This window comes from Argiope bruennichi, chromosome 10 (assembly GCF_947563725.1).
Source record: "Argiope bruennichi chromosome 10, qqArgBrue1.1, whole genome shotgun sequence".
Taxonomy (NCBI): domain Eukaryota; kingdom Metazoa; phylum Arthropoda; class Arachnida; order Araneae; family Araneidae; genus Argiope; species Argiope bruennichi.
Window position 1 is genome coordinate 118,570,971 of NC_079160.1, and position 22,345 is coordinate 118,593,315.

Consider the following 22,345-nt stretch of genomic DNA (forward strand, 5'->3'; position numbering starts at 1 on the left):
ACGCACGGAAGGATGTGCACTATTTCCGGAATTTACTGCATTGTTAAATGTAAACATCTCCTTCTTTCCTCTCATCCCTATTTGCGGAATTAAACCCATCCTAACGCATACGCAAAAGCGCGATGGGTTTTAGAATCCGTTAGCAAACAATAGCTGTTTATGGTTATAACATTTGTTTACTTTAGTTACAATTATATTCTGAAAAATTTTAATAGAGATTTTAGCACGTTTCATTATTTGTCCTTTACACCAGTTATATACAATACAAAATGCAAATTATCATATAAAAAGCTACAGATTTAAAATATTTATTTCGAATGAACGATATTAGAAAGAAATACATACGATATATCAAAAGATAGAGTAAAGTTGTAAAGTTATATTCTATATGTTCAGCACGAGACCCATTTGTCATGAAACATAGGCTGAATTAAAAATATATTTCTTATTAGCCGTGATGAAGATGGTTATTGAATCACTGCTGTAACAATTTAAATTCAGAACTTGTAGCTCAGGCTATATCTAGGCTTTGTGATATTCCAAGTTCACTATTTCCTATGCTTGTGAATTTCTTATGGTTACGTTCGAAAGCAGTTCGGAAAGGCACAACAATTTTATTTCACCTGCAAAAATACTTTTTTCTTCGCATATGCAAACGTCTTCTACAAATTTCTTTTATCAAATGTGAATCTGTTTATGAAGAAGCAGCTCTTTTTTGAACAAAATGCAAGCGGGATGCAGTAATGGATTTACTCAGGATACTGTAGTACACAAAACGACTTTTGTTGAGGTTTTACCATTTTTTAGTACATGAACAACAGAGCTGCTTTTGCCAGAATTATCCAAATGTAAAAAGATAAAAGTAATCTATTCAATCGTGTATCCTATGTATGTGTTTATCTATTGTCGTTAACTAGAAATAAATATTTTTAATATGCTCCATCTATTTGGATAACCTTCGGATTTTAAAGATCTCTTTAATTTCCGACTTTGGCATTTCGTTTGAGAAATAAGTAATAGTTTTCAACTATCTCACCAATTTTCATTACTGTTTTTACTGTAAGGAACTATTATATTTCATATATTTGAAATAATTATTTCATTGGAAATAATATTAACGCTAAGAAAGAGATAGTGTTCCTTACAATTAGGGATTGCAATACCGGTATACCGGGATACCGAATACCGGTATTTTGAGTCATTTGTACGATTTTGTAATACCGGTATTCACAAGTTTAAATACCGGTTTTTAGGTATTTACTAGAAATTTTTTAAATTGTCTCCACTATATGTTCAGGGATCGCCAACATAACAAAATAGTATACGTTTTTGTTTTTATGTCTCCCTAACGTCGAAATTAATTAACTAATTAATGGCTTAATTAATTGCTTAAATCTAAATTAGCGAAACATGGATTATCCCTGAAGAAGAAATTGTATTCATAATGACTGATAGAGCAGCAGTTATGAAAAAAGTTGGAAAGTTGATTGGTGCAAATCAGCAATTGTGCTATAATCATGGAATTCAGTTAGGAGAAATAGATGCATTATACCAAAAAAATAAAGAACAGAAGAATCCAAATACTGTGGATATAGAAACTTCGGATTCCAACTTTGAAGAGAGTAAGAGTGAGAGTGATATTGACAATGAAGATAATGACAATGTAATTGTTGAAGAAGTTATTGCTAATGAGGATGAAATATTAACCCATCAAAAATTGCTTCCTATAATTTATGAAGTTCGAAAAATTGTTAAGATATTTAAACGTTCCCCTATAAAAGATGACATATTACTAAAATACATACTAACTGAAAATAAAACAGAATATATGTTAATATTAGATTTTAAAACACGTTGGAAGCGTTTACTCCTAACAGAACACATCACACTAGATCAGCACACATCACTATCTGAAGATTGTATATTACATTGAAAAATCGCACAGAAGAAAGGTATATCGAAATATAAAATGTCTTATGGTATTTACATAATTATAATGATTTTAAAATTGAAAAGGAAAAAGAAGAAAATAAAATAGACAATTCAAATCTGATTAAGTTTATAGTAAATTTTCTTAAAATTTTTCACCCACAAACCTATCCACATTCAAAAGAATTCGGTTCAGTTATCGAAGATTATGATGACGCTAATGTCGATAGTGAAAAAAAATTGTCTCTTGAACAAAAATTAGAATTAGCGATAAATAAGAAAATTTCAACGAACCAAAATACAATACAGAAATCAGCTATATCCAAAACCATCCGATAAGAAATCGATTTATTTGAAGATGAGGGATTTAGAGGTAAATACTTGGAAAAAGTATATTTTGTATTGCTAACAGTACCACTAACTATCATAGATGCCGAAAGAGCATTTTCAACAGCTAGTAATTTTTGAACAAAATTACTTTTCAGGCTTAATAACAGTACATTTGATGCATTATGTTTTTTAAGATCACACTTCCAAAATTTGTATTAGTACCACAGACTTGAATAGTGAGTGATATTTACAATTTTTTGTGATTTAAATAAATAAGTTGTTCCTTTACTTTTTTGTGATTTTTTATATACTGTTATAATTTATAAGTTACAAATTATTTTTTGTGATATTTACACTCTCTAACAAAACTGGCAAATAAAACAAAGAAACGCCTGTGTTTTCTTTCTTTTTCTAAAATTTCTAATACCGGTATTAAAACCGGTATCCCCGTATTAAGATCTAAAACATACCGAATACCGGTATTGAAATTTCGGTCCGGTATTGCAATCCCTACTTACAATCAATAATGCTTATTATTTTGAGGGAATTAATAATTAAGAATTTTTAAAAATCTATCATTAACCACCTCATTGTATCTGAGGAAATTGGAACATACCTTAGTAATTTAAAATGCTCCTGTGAGTGAAGCTAATTAATTAGTAAATTAATTATTGAAAAAAAGACATTTTTTTAATGAGACCTGAATTTACAAAAAATACAGGTAATTTCCCCATCTAATGCGATCAATTTAAATTAAAAAAATGAAAAAGTTTGTAAAATTTGTTCCTAATTACTCTAACTGATCTAGCCATTTCATTTAAATATTTTGCTGAAATTTTGAATTACCATTTTCAGATAAACAAACTGACAAACAATTTTTGACGAATATGGTCTAAAATGTGACGTAAATCGGTAATTAATTCTGGTTTTGAAATTATGCTACAAATGTGATCTATCTTGATCGTTGTAATTTCCAATTATCATGCAAAATGCAAAAATGAGTCTATATTAGTCGACGTAATTTTAATTTTTAATTTCATCTGAAAAGGGAAATTTTTTTTGATTTATTTTGTTTGTTTTTTACTTTTAAATAAATGCAGTGGAACTTGGTCAATTGGGATATTTTGAGTATTTCAAATTTTGCATGGTATCTTAATCTTCTATTAAAATAAAGTTAAAATATCCTTTTTATTTCGTATTTATTTGGGTCTATCGAAAGTCGAATTTCTGTATTAATATCGTTAGCTAAATTTATCCACTTTTAATGCACCAAACGATCGTTTGAGGATTATATTTTAAGATCGTAATTTGTTAATTACATTTAACTAAAAGAATTGAAAAAAATATAATTTTCTATAAAAAAAATTGAATATTTTAAATGAGAATTGTATTATTTATTTTGAAGCTTTGTTATACAGCAGTTTAATTTAAAATGTTGAATACTGAATTTAAAAAAAAACTACTTACGATGGATTGACATTATTGTTTAAAATTATTTGAATTTTAAAGTGAAATAATTTTTATTTATTTATTAAAATTACCCATTGTTTATTTGTTATATATGTATTATTTATTAAAGCTATTATATCATAAAATAAATTTACACTGCCATTTTTTGATAAAAATTATTGCCCTTGTATTTATTTTCTGACATAGCTTTCTTATTTAGAATTTCTAAATCAAAAATCTAAATTTCTTTAAAAAAATCGATCAATTGAATTTTTACAGTAAACCAAGTGTTTCGAATGAGTCATATTTTACTATAATTAATTTAAAACTATAAATATTTAGCTAGCTTTAATTTTTATAAAGTTAGCTACGAAGAATTACTTTTCTTATATCTAATTATTGTATCGGATGGACACTCTTATTTAGTAGGATAAAGAAACTGAATTTTTTTTCCTCTTCGTTTATCATATTTATTATTATTTTGTTGTGACTTATGTCACTTTACAAGCCCGATAACAGTTATCTGTCAGCAATTTAAGCCGAGTGAGCGTCTCTTGTTTTTTCAGTAGTTTCAACTAGGGCTAAGAGTACGACTTAGCTACTTCATGCGTCACATTCGCGTACATAACCCCTTTTTACGGGGGGTGGGGGGGCACATTCACACTCCTCACAGATAGAACAAGGAAGAAGAACAATCATGCCCGAACCGAAACTCGAACCCGGGACGCCCAGAGCACGAGGAAGATGCGTTACCCCTATGCCAGAATGCTGACAACATTATTTTGTGATTTAGATAAAGAAAAGATAGATTATTTTAATATAGATTATTAAAATTGAAAGAGGAAAAGAAGCAATAAATTGCTCAATTCTTCGCTGTCTTTCAAAACTGTCAAATTTACAAATTTTATTACTTTACTTACTTCCTTCATTATGTATAAAGAAGCTAAATGCTCCAAATTGGCTGACAAAAATCCCTTTTTTAACATTTTGTCCCAGATTTAAACAAAATACTTTAAATTGCTTTGTTTTTTTCCTCAGAGCAAATGAATGTCCACTTAAGGAGTTTTTTAGACAACCTTGGTTTTGAAGGACATTTAAATATTATTTATTCTCAGTATCACAATAAAAATTCTATGTAAACAAATATTTCAGGACTTTTTTGTGCGATTTTTCCTTTGATATATTTTTAATAAAATCAATAAAATTTGGTTGATACGGCCATCAGCATTTAAAAGACATAGGATCTATTGAAAAAGGATAGAACTAACCTTTTCCCTCACATTGGTGAATATAATGTGATTAATGAATACGCTGTGATGCATGGTATATTCTGAAGAGTTTTACGGACAGTTATAAAAGAACAGAAGTGAGCGATAAAAATGATAATGAAGAGGTTATTAAAACCTTTGCAATATAAAAAGTAAATTCAGTCTCAAGAAAATATTAAAGAAAATATGTTTCAAGATTCAAAAATGAATGAAATTTTTCATTTTTATGTACGCATGCATGTTTCTTTTTTATATATATGCACAAAAGAAATCTATGAGACATCTTTGCAGTTTAGGACATGTTAAAATTCAAGAAGATGGCTAAGTAACATTCATTCTGTATTTTTTTACATTTTTATTACTTAATATATAAATTGATAAGTTTCCTTCTTGATTTTCTTAATGGCGTAATTGAAACTTTTAAGAAAAACGATAAGAATTCGTTAAATTGAAATTCAACCGTAGATCAAATTTAAAAATGTTGAAAAAAACTTATATACTTAATACATTACTTAATATTTAATTTAATGTATAATAAATTTTCTATAAAACGTAACTGAAGTTTTTAAGAGAAACCTTGAGAATTCGTCAAGCAGAAACTCAATTGCAGTTCAAATTGAAAACACTTTTACGTTTTCTTCTAAAAAAATTATCATCTCAGGAATTCATCTTTCGAAATTTTTACTTTACTCAATATATGATCCCCTTTTCTAAGCACATGATAGGAGTTCAGTGTTGTAATTTTTTTGAACAATTTCTATTCCCATTATAGAATTATATCCTTTTACCGTATTATATGTTAAATTTCGATTTTTCCTTTTTTGTTTCTATTTAATCTCCCTTTTGTCCCTTTGATCTCATATCCATTCTGTTCCAGATTAGGTTCAGAAAATAAGCCGAATAACTGTTGACAGACTCAACATCTAAAATAAATAAAAATAAAAAAGAGAGAAAGAGATATAACTCTAACATTGATAAACCTGTGTACTTGCTTGATATTTATTTATGACTATGTTATAGATAATTATATTTTCAATAAAATATCGGAAGCATTCAGCTATGCATTTTTCATCGCTTTCGACAATATCGTGCGTTTTTTGTTTGGTCTTCTTGTAGAATGAGAGAGAATCAGTGTGCATTTTTAGCAAAGTTTCTTTCCATTGATCGAAGGGTCCATATGAAGTTTTACATGTTGATCACATTCCATTTTCAAATTATCATGCATATAGGTAGATAAATAGTATATTTTTAGTCCATTTTGATCCAAAATGTGATGTAAAGTCTTGAGGAACGAAACCAATAACAGGATAATTGGCTATCGGTCTGTTTTAGAAACACGTTAACGTAATAAATCAAAAACACAATGACTTAAATACGTCAAACTCGGCAGGTGATTTTGAGACTACATGTGCAATTTTATGTCAATTCTTTGTTTCAATCTATTGATAAAAACGTGTCTAAAGCACAAATTCGAATTTCGAATACTGTTTACCGCATGCCAAGGGATTAATCACGAAAAAATTCGCTAAGGATGACACGATAATTTCAATAAAAAGGTTAAATTCATGCCAAAAGTTAATATTTCTTAACTATAATACGCCAATGTTATGCAAGGCGTTCTCTAGCATGACAAGTTTATTAGAGAGTATGCGAGAAAGTTTTGGGGAGACCACTTCCACTGGTTTATATGAAGACAATATACCAATTCTTATCAATACAGCTAGTTTCGTTAGGGAGTTATCTAATTCATATACGCAGATAGAAACGGACGGAGAGAAAGATATGATTGTAAAATTTTCTGAATGCTAAGAATACGGGCATACATCCAAATCTAGAACTTTTTGGAGATAAAATACATGTCATGTTACGCTTGAAAGCAAAAATTAAGAAGGGTCAAATCCATTATTGCACTTTTTGGAGGGCCCCTATCTGCTTATCTGGCGTAGGCAGTCAGGGAGGGGAGAGCTGCCCGACGAGGATGTGTGCCAAAAATGGATCCTAGCGACCACGAGGGAAAAGTTCAGCATCAGACCACGAGGAAAGGAAAGCGTTTCTCCTTTGCTTTCTCCTTACCGAAAGCCTCCTCACCCGCCTTCGAAAGGAAACTCAATAGCTGAAACACATTTCCAACAACGAACACCAACGAAAAATTACGAAATCCAACTCAGAGGACGAGAAAAAGGAAGACCAAGATCTTTCCCATTCTTGAAAACTTCGCGAAGAAGCCAAGTTTACAAGCGGATATTCTGTGGAACAAAAGTGCATTGAAATCTGCAAGAAAGTATCAATTTTCTTAAAAAAGAGGATAATGAAATATTATTTTAATTGATTTGTTTTTATAATCTTTGTTTATTTATTGCATTGTTCGAATTAATTCTAAGTACACAAATAAATAGAGAAAAAGAAATTGAACTTAAAGTTCGATATTCAGATCAAATGAAAAATCGTCTGCGGCGTTTGTGATAATATCGAATTCACAAATATGTCTGAAAAGAAGGAGAAATTGGTGGTTTGTTTAAGTGGAGGAGGTCCGTGGGGTTTTCGACTTACAGGCGGAGCTGGAACCGGATTACCTCTAGTGGTTTCGAAAGTGAGTACAATCTTTGATAAATATCTTTACAATTTAATTCTTTATGTGTTTTATACCATTGGATTTTTTCTAAGTTCTCTATGGAACAATATTATAATGTCTTCTTTTTTCCAAAAAATAAAATAATATTTTAAATTTAAACGCGTAAAATCAATTAGGCATGGCACGTATCTTTTATGAAGGAAAAAATTTATTCTTGTCTTTTTAAAATAATGTCCGATATGCCTTCATTTATCTAGTTCATATAAGTCTTATAAATCTGCCATAAAATCATACTTAAAATGTGACTAGTGCATGCTTAAATTATGAATGAATCATACTTTTAAAAATTTACCTTAAGTAGGACAAAATAATTCTACCCATTTATTTTCTGATATAAGTGCAACAGTAAATTTGTCCGGAACAATTTTATGCATAAAATTGCATCATCTAACATTTTTTCGTCTTTCTATCTCCATGTAATGTACTTCAACCTATCATTTACCATTTTCCCTTTTTTGATATAATTGGGTTTTATTTTATTTCTTACAAAGCAATGTCACTTTTAGCTTTGTTTAATTTAACGCTTAAACTGACTACTATAAAAACTACAAACTTAATAAAGAAAACTTTTGGTATAAAAATAAAGATAATTGTAATTCAAAAGTCTCAAAACAGTGGCTCATTTTTATTTCATTTAAGTTATCATATTGTAATAATTTTATTTCTTAGAAAAAAGTAATAAAAAGTGAATTTTTGAATATCAGGAGTTAATCATGCTTTCCTGTCGTTTTAATCAATTGTTCTTTTGAGAAATTAAATTGTGCTTAAAACACATTTAATTTATTTTACAGTTTTCTATCATCAATAAGAAAAATCTTAATCACCTGTAGAATTAAAATACATATTAACATTTCCTTTAAATTATACTAAACAATGCCAAAATACAGTTAGTTCTTAGCAGATACTTTTCTATATAAAGCAAAGAACTCGAAAATTCATGGTATTTGAAGAACCAAAACTTTCAAGCAAAAATAATTCTTAAATAAGAAAATAAAAAAATATGCTATAGAATAAAATTAATTAATTTTCTATTATATTTCTATACAGATTAAGAAACATTTGACTAGAATTAGGGTCCTTGGTTCATTGAGAAAATCTAATATTATTGGTTCTTTGATATGATATTGTTAATTAGTTAACTTAGTATCTGTAAATTATATCATATGACATGCAAAATGCTGAAATCTCTCAAAACTCTCTCAAGCTACCAAATTTGGTTAATGTTACTGTTTTAAGGTAATAAGTGTTCATCAAAGAAAAGGAGTCCTACAAATTAGTAAGATGTCGGAAATTTTAACATGTTTTCTGACTTATTTTGGGGCATATTCTTCCCCAAAATAATTTTTATACCATTTTAAAATTCAAAAAATAAGGTTTTCATTGATGTCAATTTGATTTTCATACAATTTTTACTCTTAGTAAATTCTTAAATATATTTTAAACAATTGTTTTTGTTGTCTCAGACACACGAGGGTTGTGACGATTTTGCACATATTTTTTTGTGTGTTCGTTATCACTGTTATGTAATCAAGAAAAAAAAATTAATAAAATAAATGCAGAAAAATCTAGTCCTAATCATTATCATGTTACGTTATTTCGGACTAGAGATTTAATTTTACATTGAATTTTTTTTCAGAAGCCTTTCATTTAGAATGTTTGAATGTGTTGAGGATAAATTATCTCTATATAAGAAATTATATAATTCACAATGGATGTATTTGATTACAAGACTCAAGCATTGCACAGACAATTGGTAGATTCAAAAAGTAGAAATCGTTGAAATACTTAACAATCAATACACGAATTACGATACTTTTCTTTATACTTTGAGAAATCCAGACATTTATATGGCTTTGATTCATAATAATATCATGGTCATTCTTTTAACTGTTAATTTTAAATAATTTAATAAATTATTATATTTTTGATTTGAAAAAAGAAAAGTTTTAGTCAAAAAGTTTTAATATACAAATTAGTTTTTTTCGTTGAATATTTCAAATTAAAATTAAAATTTTCTAATACTTTTTTTGCATATATATTTCACAGTCGATAAGTTCCTACATTTAGGCAATTTTTTAAAGTAAAAAACGAATTATAAGGCTATTAAATTTAAACAATATAAGTGGTTCACATTTATTGACAAACGCATAGAATCTAAACTGTAATTAAAACATATTTTTTACACTTTTGTATTCAAAATATTTAGAGAATTACTGTAAATCCGATCTTCGATATTTTGATAAAACTTTTTAAAATCCCTTAGAATCAGAAAACATTTTTTTCTAATTATTTCCGTTCGTGAATTTATATTAAAATTACAAAGAGCGCGTTGGATAAAATTTTGGTATGAGGTGTTTGCACAAAAATTATAGATTTGTTTTAAATTTTGAGCAAAATCCGTTAACAGAAAACATGTTCGCCTTCGTATATTCGATAATCAAATACAGCAAACTTAAATACACACTGAATAGACAAATAAAATTTAGTGTACGGTTTTGGCACTAAAATTACATATCTTTGTCAAAATTTGTAAATTATCGGTTAAAAATATTCATACTCTATTCTCTACATAACATGACGAAATTAAACGCAAAGCACATCATAACTGTGGAAGTATAGAAAAAAAATTAATGATGTAGCAATCTCCCTGATTGTATATTTATATCAACCCAAATTAGTCCGAAAAGTAATGAGATGCATTATTATACATATGTGAATATAAGGATTCCTTTTAATGCTTAGAAATCTCAGAAATAGTTAAAGTAATATATTTTATATTTTGGTTATATATTTTTTGAATAATTTCTAAAACATTTTGTATGAAAACTTTTATTATTAGACTGCTCTTATAATAATCATTATCCAACAACAATGCGAAAACGATGCATCCTGCACAATTGCAGTTAGACTGGACATATGTGTGCAAAGAGTTAAAGTTTTAGTATGTTTCTTGAAGGGGGAAATTTTTCTTAGAATTCTTTTGTTCTATGCTCAAGGTTTAATTTTTATTATGAAAAAAAATTAATATTCTATGAAATAGCTAGGTAGTTCTTGTAATAGATGGTAAGGGTAAACTAAATTGCCAGACTTACGATGCAAATTATGTTCAAATTGTAAGCTAAAAACGAAACTACAGGTATTTCTATTATCTTAATGAGAACCGACTTATTCATCGTTCTTCTGTAGCCGCAACTGACAAAGTTGGCACCAAGCCGTTACATTGTCCTTAATTGCTTGATAGGGCGTGCAGAATTGTTTCGCGAGGCTTAGAACTGTATTACAATACACTTCTAAGAAGCAAGTAGCCATTTTCATTTTTTTCATACACGAAGTATACAGGAAGAGAAAGAATTGTAACTGTCAAATAATTCGACCTCGAAATTTTAATGAATGCTCCCGTTTCAGGCATCCCTGAGGCAAAAAAAAAAAAAAAAAATCAATTTTTAGAATTATGCCACTCTCTGAGGCACAATAGATGAAAAGGTGAAAGAAACTAACTGAAAAGATGAATTTTGACTAATGATCAATGCCAAAATAAATAGATCTCTATCATATTTTGGACAAAAAATAAAAAATAACACTATGTATCTGTTTCTCTATATACGATATACGACGTAAATACGATACAATGTAGTGAAATAGATGGATGAAATATGACATATGATTCCATCTCCAAAAATATAAATCTACATCAAATTTGGAGTAAACACATGAACCAAATGATTGCTTCATGAATACAGGGTGATCGGTAAAGTTCTAGTAAGTTCTATAAATTCAAAACGACGTCTCGTATAAGCCAAAGGATGCATACCAAGGGATACCTGCATCTTCAGTAAAGAGATTATGCTAAATTTATTCAGACGGGTTATAGTGCCCCTAGTAACAAAATAAAGAGGTTACAAAAATAACTCGTGAAATAAAGTTGATCGGTTCAAAAGTCCAATTAGAAAAAAATGTGCGCTTTAGCAAAATAGAAATATAGGAAAAGGTGTAATGGAGTTATCTCTAAAATTGGAGGAGATATTTACGATTAAAATTATGAACTCTCCATGACTTAAAAAAGGGTTCGCTCTGAAATTGAAAAAGGTATTCCCAGATGTTATCATATAGTTTTTACGAATTAAGAAGCGATTAAATCATGGGAAATTATTATTTTAATCTAAAATATCTCCGTCAGTTTTTTCCTATGTTTTTATTGTGGCATGACATGCATTTTTCTAACTAGACATTTTAGTAGATCTCTTTTTTTTTTTAAATTTTTTTTAGTTATTCTTATAACTTCTTTTTCTCGCCACTAGGGGAATTATAATCTGTTTCAAGAAATTTAGCACAGTCACTTTACTATAGCTAAATGTTACTGCCTTGGCTATACGAGATGCCATTTTGAATTTAAAGGGCTTAAAACGTCCTTACTGATCATTCAATATATTCTATGATAACTCGATAATTCCAAAAATTACAACAAATTTTCTACAAAATCGAATTACTGGAAGAGGTGCTGTTTAAAATGCATGCATGATAGACCCGAACTATAAAATATGAGACTTAGCTCGAAATGAAAATTTTGGAGGAAGTATACGAGGAAATCGAGCTGCTGATCCTCGGATTTGCTATTTGTTGACCTGTGGATTTAAAAAAAATTATGAATGCGAAATGCGATCTCAATACCAAAATACGGACCCATTTCAAATTTTCAACGAAATCGAATTACTGGAAGAGGCGCTGTTTAAAATGCATGCATGATAGACCCGAACTATAAAATATGAGACTTAGCTCGAAATGAAAATTTTGGAGGAAGTATACGAGGAAATCGAGCTGCTGATCCTCGGATTTGCTATTTGTTGACCTGTGGATTTAAAAAAAATTATGAATGCGAAATGCGATCTCAATACCAAAATACGGACCCATTTCAAATTTTCAACGAAATCGAATTACTGGAAGAGGCGCTGTTTAAAATGCATGCATGATAGACCCGAACTATAAAATATGAGACTTAGCTCGAAATGAAAATTTTGGAGGAAGTATACGAGGAAATCGAGCTGCTGATCCTCGGATTTGCTATTTGTTGACCTGTGGATTTAAAAAAAATTATGAATGCGAAATGCGATCTCAATACCAAAATACGGACCATTTCAAATTTTCAACGAAATTGAACTACTGGAAGAGGTATTGTTAAAATATGTTATCGATTATCCGAACTTTACAATTAAGGCTTAACTTGAAACTGGACCTTTTGAGGAAATAGACGAAAAAATGTATAGAGAACACTTCAGCTAATTATATCATGACTCGCAAAATGTATATACAAGTGTTACCGTTTTGTAAACTATCAATTGCATTCTTAATAATGCATTCTTAATAATTGCATTCTTAATAAATCATGATAATGTAAAAAAATCATTCTTGAACTGAAAAAGTAGGTTGCTCTATGGCGGCTCATCTTTTCAATTTAGATCTTGTATATAAAAAATTATATGATAAAATGAATATTATATCTATCTCGAAATCTTTATTACGAACAAAACGATATATGTTTTTTTTTTTTTTTTTTGTGATTCTGAAAGATCGTGAAGACATGAAAAAAGTTATAAATAATGCATAAGGATAGTCTATTACAATCATTCAAATGTAAATGTATTGTGTAATTTCGTGTCATTTCTTCACTTCTCTACTATTTAATTTGCTAAAATAAAAGTGGACACATGTTCAAATTTTTTTCTCTTTGCTGGATTGAAGAATGTATCGTACTTGCCTACAAAATGTTCCTTTAAATTAAAAAAAAATTAAATAAGGATTTTTCTATTATTTATTTTAAAATCTACAAATCATATTAAAATATTAATTATATTTAATCAATTAATTTTCAAAACTGATTTTCGAAAAAATATTTCTTTTCCCATATAAAGAATTTCGATAGCCTGTTTAAGTTAATAAATGCAATTTTCGGGATTATTGATTTTGCTATGAGTTAGTTCCTGCTATTATCATGAAAAAGTTTTGATTTCTTTTTTCAATTTCATCTCACAGTAGTACTATATCTAGAGTTGTAATTCAGAAAAATCTAGTCACTTTAATAAAATGGACATTTAAAAAAAAACTAATTTGCTCTATTTTAACCTCACAAAATTTTCAAAATCTCGTATTGTAATTTAGCAAAACAAGCATTTCTTTTTAAACTAGCTTCTTTCTCTCTTATAAAAGTGACCATGGCAATGGGATATCTTTTATATAATATTTATCAAGCAGCCAATCTTAAAAGGATTGATTTGAAAAACATTGGGCAACCATAAACAATCCTACGGAAATACCTAGCATTTGGATATTTTATCCAGCTTTACTTCGTCGCCCCCCTCCCCTCCTATTGATATCAAATGGACCCTGTGCTGAAATTCAGAAAGTATCATCTATCTAGTAATGCCCTCATTCCTTTGAAAATTTATTTATTATTCTTTTAAAGTGACCTTGAACATGGAATACTCTTTCATTACAGTAAACAGTCAAGAAGATTAACAACCAATTGAGTATTGACACAAAAATTTTAATAGCTTCCTGCGTTCGACTCAGTAAATAAAATTACAAAGTGCATCTTCGATTAGATGCTAAAATTCTGAGATATTCCTCTTAAAAGAGATTTGCCAAATGCTATGTATGATAGGATAACTTTGTAAAAACTCTATTGAAAAAAAAATTTTTTTTCGGGAAAAAAAGCAGAGCGAGCATTTAATCCGAAACAACACAACACGATATTATTTTATGTTTGATTCATATATTTTTAGATTATGTTTTAAAATTTATTTCTAATTATATCAATGGTAACACAACATAAATCAATTTTATAATTATTGGAAATTTTCACAGAAAAAAAGGCAAAATTTTGCTTAATTTTTAATCTGATAACTCTAGGTCAAGTTCCAGACCAAAGAGCTGCAACACACGCTCATACACATAATATTTAATATTGTCAAAACGAGTGCATGTTAAAAATTATTTTGTTTAAAAAAATTCGATTAACTTTTTAAATAAAACTGTAGTAAAAATTTTAATACATTATGCAATATTTGTTGTATACATAAACTTTGCTTATAGAATCAAATTTCATGAAGTAGTTTCCTATGCCATTTACAAGATATAGTTGAAAAACATTTTTTTTTTTAAATTTTAAAATGATGTAAAAATAATTTTACGCAATAATACTTTTAGAAGTCACTGCGAAAAATTGTCAATATTTCTATTAATTTTCAATTAATTTGAATTTAAAAAATCTTCCATGGTGTGGCGCACATTCCCTTTCTCAGAAGTACATTTGTGCCAAATTTCAAAAATCTCTCAGATTTTTGTCTTAGTTAGATTTTCGCGCCAACACGCCCACCCTTATTATTAGTAAATATAATTCACGCATTTTGCTTTCCTACTCGATGACACTCAGTTCGAATTCATGCGTAGTATGTTACTCAAATTAATTTTTGAATCTATCACGTCTCTTGCTGGAGGAGAAAGAGGCGTGACTACAGAGTTAGAAATCAATGATCATGAGTAACTATTTTTTGTCGTATGTTATAATATCTTGATAATTACAAAGACAAGGAAAATTTACATTTGAAAAGAAGATTCCAATAGAAAAAATACTAATAAATAAAACTATTTGTTAATAATAACTTTTACATTTTGTTTTATTAAATTCCTATTTATTTTGAACAGATTAAAGAATGACAATTTCAATAAAATATAGATGCATTTATTCTGTAAAATCTTTTTTTAGAAAGATTGATCTATTAAACATTTTTGTGGTTTCCAATGACTCAGATATGACGTTAGAGAAGACGACAGAAAATACGACGTCAATAATTTAATACGCAGTTAACTTTCATTGGACGATTTTCAAATTCTTTGTCGATTTGATGTCCACTCCTTCGAGACCATAAAAGCAATTTATAAAATTCGAATGCCCTTACATAAGTTTTTCTTAGCACTGCATCATTTTCTGGTACGTCATCAATTTATGAAATCCCATAAGAAAAGGAAGCTTATAATGAACGAAACCATAATGGCATGACTTTGATTCCGGCAAAATTTATTTCCGCTGTATAGAAAAGTTTTTCTTGAGAAGTGTTTCACCATTAGTTGAATTTCAATTACATTCTTTCGTATTAAACTTTTAAACTCTAAAATCTTTCCAACTAATTTACTTATAGTAATTGAAGTAAATTTTTGAATTTAGTGTATATTTCGTTTCCTCAAAATTGTCTTGTCGAAGTTACATCAGGAAAAATGTTACGATTTCTGACAGCTATACATTATCTTAGAAGTCGAATTAAAGCAGTTTTTCCTTTTCACCAATAAGTTTAAGTGTCGTCATATACTAAATCCTTATGACTTAATTCTGGAAATTGATTTCATATTTTCCAAAACGATTATCTTACAAAAATGGTTTTTGCGTTATCTTAAGACTAAAAAAATTATCAAGTTCAATTTCCTTTAATTTTAATAATATCTTTTATTCAATTTGATACACAATTGATTTCATACAGAGTTTTTAATTTTTTAGATTTTTTTCATCTAATTTTTACTGTGTAGAATATGGTTAAAAAAATGTTAGCGAATGATGCCAGTTCAATATTGTAAGGTTTTTAAAACATTATTAACTTCTGTAATTTACATTTGTAATTAGTTGATAAAGTGGCAAGTCTCAACATAAGGCAACCAGACAGTCTGAATAACTTGGAACAGTTGCATTTTTTCACTCTTTGTCAAGGCTTGACCACCTCCCCCATTCCTATAATCGGCAATAGAAATTATGGTCATTTTATTTTTGTTTAAGCAACCAGATTTTCAGTCGGTGACATTAAATTGGTAAAAGAGGAGGGATCATGAAAATAATTCAAAACAAAAATTTATAAAAACACGAGAAATAAATTAGTTGATTATAAATATTTAAGAAAGAATGGATTTAATTAGAATAAATAAAATATTTTGTAATTATTTTATTATTTTCACTTCAAGTTGTTCCTTCTACATTCGTTACATCATCCACTTCAACCATTCTGTTTTTGACAATAAAAGTTAAAACGTAAAATTCTTCAGGAACTAATTAAAAAAAATTAAATCATGCCAATCCTTTTTTTTTATCTGAATTATATGCAATCCAGAATATTTATAAATATTTCAAAAACAATCATTGAATTTAAATATAAAATATTTTTTATTTCATAATTATTAATTCAAAAGAAAAAGAAAGAATTGAAAAACAAAACAAAAACATGAGTCTTATCTGATTTGATATGTTCCAATCCTAATTTCGGTGTAACAAAACTGAAAAGAATTTCCCTTTGTTTTACTATTAGTTTAAATATTATTTTTTAAAAGTTCATTCAAAATAATCTTTTTTTTAATATTATTTATTTAATTATATGTAAAACCTAAGCTTTTAATTCAAATTTGCAACAATTTTGCAATTCTTGATATTTTTCTAAAAGAGACTAGGAATCAAAAATTATTACTACTTTGTCTGATTAGAAAAATCTTTTACTGAATTAGTAAAGCTAAAAACTGAAAAGAAGTGAGTACTTTGCTTTGATTTAAGATGTCGAATAATGCAAAAAAAGTGAATGAAATAAATCTTTGCTCAATAAGAGATGTTTTCTGATATGTAAAATAGGAATTAATTCACCATAAATATCGCACACTTTCATTTTTGAACAAACAGTCAAATTCAGAAAATTGCCCAGGCCAGGGGTGGGTAGATTTTTCCAGGGTACGAGCTATTTCTCTCTGTTTCACCCTAACTTGGCAGTATTATAAAAGGTAGAAAATGTGACGCTCCGCGTTGGGAAAAAGTTCCCCATCAATTCCGACTTTAAAATAGTTAAAATGCGCAGAAATTTATCAAATAATATCATTAATTACAGAAATCCTTTTTATCAGTATGTATTTAAAATTATTCTCAAATTAGAAGTGCTTATCTGTTAAGTATTTTGTCAATAAAACGAACGAATAAAACTAAAAGATTGACATAATGAATTCCACTTTGGCTAGAACCGGTCTTCAAGGTCAAATATTTGGCGCGCTTTCCTTTTACGTCTCCGCCAACTCAGCTTCATTCAGTTCGCAACCATTATCATCTTTCGTAGTTTTTTATTCACGCTTTTTTACCAGCTGATATTTTTGATACTATTAATCACATGAGTAGTTATTAGTTTTGATTGTTGAATATTTATTCGATTAGTCATTTCTATTCACTTCTAAAATGCCTGAAAAAGAGAAAGTGTTATCACCGACTACGCTGTGCACACCTTCAAGACGAGTGAAATCAACAAAAAGTGCAGCATGCAGAAGCATAAATGTTTATTCTCGACTTCGAGAAAACCCTCAAGATTCTATCAATCAAATCGTCGATAAAGTTTCGCACCTTACGGGTGTTTTGCAATGAACAGTTTCTCCTTTTGAAAAAAAGAAATAAAGGATCCAGTCCTTTAAGTACTATTGGAAAGAAGCGCCCAAGCTCAGTAGGTAAACATTCAGGTCTTGTAAAATATGATGATTTTACATTATCCTGTATTCGACGAAAAATCCATGCATTTTTTCGTAGAAATGAGATCCCAACATTAGATAAAGTTTTAAAAGATGTGAACGATGATACAGATATCTTTTCGAAAAACATTAGCTGAACTACGCTTTACAGAATATTGAAAGATTTAGTGTTTTCTTTGGAGAAACGATATGAAATAACTTTAATGATTTATTAAAATAATGTATCAATTATATTGAAAAAATAAGGAAACAATTAATTCTCCGATAAAGTAACAATATAATAAAGTAAATAAATATTTACTATTTGGCGAAAAATTTGCGAGATAAAGTTTCGCCAGCGATCTGCATTTCTAGTAACTTTGTACTTTAAAGTAACCCAGTTACCCTGACAACGACTGCAATTCGGCATGCCTAGAATATACACTACTGCCAAGTTAGGGTGAAACAGAGTATAATTTTTTCTAGGTATTGCGGTCCACCCAGTGGTGTAAGTGTGGTGAGCTAAAAAATGGTCTACAATATTTATTACAACTTAATAATAAATGCAGAATATGCACTTACATACATAACTACAAACATAATAATAATAACCGCAAACGTAGTAATATCAAATGATTCATTTAATACCAAACAATTCAAAATACATTAAAAAAGAAATAATATTTTCACCTAAAATTAGTTTTAGCAGCCAATTTGTCCGCCAATTTTGAATATCTCGGTATATGATCATTAACTGCTAATCTTGCACTGTATTTTATGTGGTAGCCTGTGAGATGAGAACAATACGTTGCCTTAATTATATTCATCATTGAAAATGTCGATTTACATAGGTAGTTAGAGCCAAAAAACGATGTTAAATGATGTGTAACTTTTTTAAAATTAGGTTCGTCCATTAGATTCTAAAAGTTATTCTTAGGTTCTGAATTATGTGCTTTTAAAATTGTCATTTTGAAGGAGAAAAACTTCGTTTTTCTTAAGAGATAAATAGATATATAATTTTTATTTTTAGTATTTCTTCCACATCAACATTCCAAAGTGGGTCATACATGAATATAACAATTAGTTTCTTTTAGTATGCGTGTCTTAGTAAATGTCTTGGTGGTCCATAGATCGATCGCGATCAACTGAATGCCCATCCCTGGTCCAGGCTAATCCAGGACATCTATTTATCTTCCTTTCGTGTCAAGTTTGGCGATTAAAGTTCCTAGCATTTTACAAAAATGCGTGAAAGTGAGAACTCTTCAGATCTTCAGAAACTTTAAAAAGAACTGAGCATATATCCTCAAATGTGAGATTTAAAGATTTTAAAAGCAAACACATTTGTTGCTACAACAGCGAGCATTTATCTTTGGAAACATCCTCTACTAGGTTTGCATTTTTTTGTCAGATCACCACGAGCAATGAAGGATGCAATTAAGCAGCATTTTTCCGGCTTTCTTGCGTAAACAAAGGTCTTATTTTGGCGCGACACGAGCCACGATCTCGGTTGATGCGAATCTAAAATCGACTCACTCCCACGCCATCTGCTGAATGTGCAGAATGGATGCCAAACAATGACAATGCGCGCCAAGTTCCGCTAATGAAAGAGAGGGTCGGGACGTTTTTTTCTTCATTTTTTTCATCCTTACTGCTTTGATTGCAACTGCGTGTGAAGAGGATTGATTTCAAATAAATGATTTGGCTCTAGTGGCGTAATTCAAAAAAGAGCACGAAATGTTAGAATATAAATCCAATAATCCGTGGAATGATGTGACAATATATATAGTTGGAGACTGAATTGTGATATTTAAAGAGTACGATTACGTTTAGGATGGATTTTTTTGAAGAATTTTATAAAATACTTTATTTTTGATTTTTTTTAATAAAATAGATAAAATAAACAACACTTATCAAACAAAGATATATCAGTTAAAAGCTCGAAATCTTTTGAAATTTGAATATGACTTTTTATGAGGGGAGAGGGCAAAACTTTAATATAAAGCACAAGCCTTCTAAAATTGTTTATTATAAGATTTGTTCAACGTTTTGCCAGTAAGAAACATATTACATAACTTCTAAACTAAGAAATAAGCTCTATTTTTTTTATCTGATTTTTTTAATTCTAGAATTCAACTGATAAAAAATAAGCATGGAAATTTTTATTTTTATTTTTTTTTACGTTATAAAACTTTTAAACAATAGTAAATTACTTTTAAATAATTATTGCTTATTTTATTGCCCAGAAATTGCAAATCACACTAGAACTTATTACATTCAATTTAAACTAAAAAAACACTTTAAAATTTAATAAAAATCATAAAGTTTTAAAAATTATAAAAGATAAGATTTTACTAAAATTTAGAATTTGAGGAAAGATCATTTAAAAAAATAAGCAGGTTTAATATAAAACTCAATGTAATTCTGCAAAGAAAGAAAGCAGAAATAAAATTAAATAGTCTTATAAAGAAAACTGTTCAGAAATTAAGATATAGATTAAGAAATCTGATTTTTTTACATTTCATTGTAGAAGAAAACTTAAAATGAAATATTTATTACAATTGGACGAATGCATTCAAAATGAAAATTAACAATAGAAATAAAAAATATTTTTGAAAACAAACTTTATTAGTATAATAAAACGTAGAAAATAATATTTTTATAAAATTATGGAAGCGAAAATGAAATCGTCAGAGCATAGAACATCTTTCGAAAAACTTTAAATAAATCAAAATGAGAATAAATTTTTAGTAATAAGTTTTGAATTTTTAACAAATATTTAGGTATTTTCTTTCTTGATATTCCTGCATGACTCCTTGTTTATTTTCTGACAGTATTGTTTTTAACATTTTATGCTTTAAAAAAAATTATTTAAGATTTTTACCTAATAATTGGTTTTCTGTTTTTAATTTTTATTACAAATAAAAGTTGGTCTGCTTGTGTATATATATTACACATCTCCTCCTAAACATCTGAGACAAATTAAACTAAATTCTGCAAATTGTTATTTTAGATAATAGAAAGGATACTTCAAACTTTTTGAAGTGCAGAACTTAATTAAATATACAATTAATTAGAAATTAACTGAAATTCTGTCGTTTCTTTGCAATTACTTCGGAAAAATATATTTCTCAAAAACTATTTTACCCTCATCTTAAAATTGGAAATTTTGCTTTTCAAATGATAGCTATTTCATTTTTATGTAATCTTTCCTATTATTTTTATTAAATTTCCAATATTTAATAAATAATTAAATAAATGCAGATAAGTTTTGGACAAAATTAGCTAAGAATGGCTTTTAAAAATCTTCTGCTCCAAACAATATTCTTATTTTAATTGAAAAAAATATTTCAAACGATTAAAAAGTTTTGTTTATCAAATATTTATACAAAAGTAATTTTTACATTAAAAATATTCGAATTAAAAATACTTTAATTCCTAAAAAGCTGAATACTCTATCAACTAGTACTCTAATAAAACAGGAAAATGATTTAAATCTTTTTATATGTTGGTTTTTGCACCAATGTTTTCACGGACATAATATAGTAAGTAATTCATAATATAAATAATATGGAAAGGAATGTAATATAAAGAGAAGTACAACATTTCAATAGCAAATTTATTAAGGTGTATGTACACACTTAAAACTTCGAAAATAGTTCAAAATATCGAATATTTTTTTATTGCTTAATAATGTTGTCTGATCCTTTAGCTTTCTATCGATACCAAGATATTGTCAATATTCAAAATATTTCTCGAGTTATAATTATTTTTCTTGAGGTGCTTTCATTAAAAACTCTAGTTACGGTTTTTTTAAAACTCATTTTATGAAGAATGGTATTTTCCCACTATGTTGCTTCATTAAAACAATCTTAACTTAACAAGAAATGAACTAAATACAATTATTTATATATCAAAATAATCTGTATGAAATAGCGGATGTTTTGTGCCTCAATCAAAGTTATATTTATAGAAATAAATTTTTTATAGATATTTAAAAGTTAAAATTACAGAAAAAATCTCGCTTTTTCTATTCATTGTTGATAAAAAAACTGTTTAAAAGAAACTATATATTTTTATAACTTGATTGAGGCAGGCAACATGAAGACTAGTATTAGGTATAACTTCCAACTAGAATTATGTGTCTGTGCAAATTAGAATTTAAGATATCATGTTTCAAAAAATAGGCTAATTAGCTCATTAAATGTTATTTAATTAATTAATAATTAGTGTA

At 28.2% G+C, this 22,345-nt stretch overlaps 1 protein-coding gene across 3 annotated transcripts in view; it reads left to right on the forward strand.

Annotated features, from left to right (window-relative positions):
* The window catches only part of LOC129987865 (nucleolar protein dao-5-like), a 105,791-nt gene that overhangs the window by 2,317 nt on the left and 81,129 nt on the right, over positions 1 to 22,345 (forward strand). The window contains exon 1 of one of the 3 annotated variants that reach the window (XM_056095833.1): positions 6,980 to 7,566. The exons of 1 other annotated variant lie outside the window; for it this stretch is intronic. In XM_056095833.1, the coding sequence (XP_055951808.1) occupies positions 7,459 to 7,566 (108 nt within the window). In that variant the 5' untranslated portion in view covers positions 6,980 to 7,458. Of the gene's footprint in view, positions 1 to 6,979; positions 7,567 to 22,345 lie in introns of those variants that run through there. One more of the 3 variants, XM_056095835.1, reaches the window with a different exon arrangement.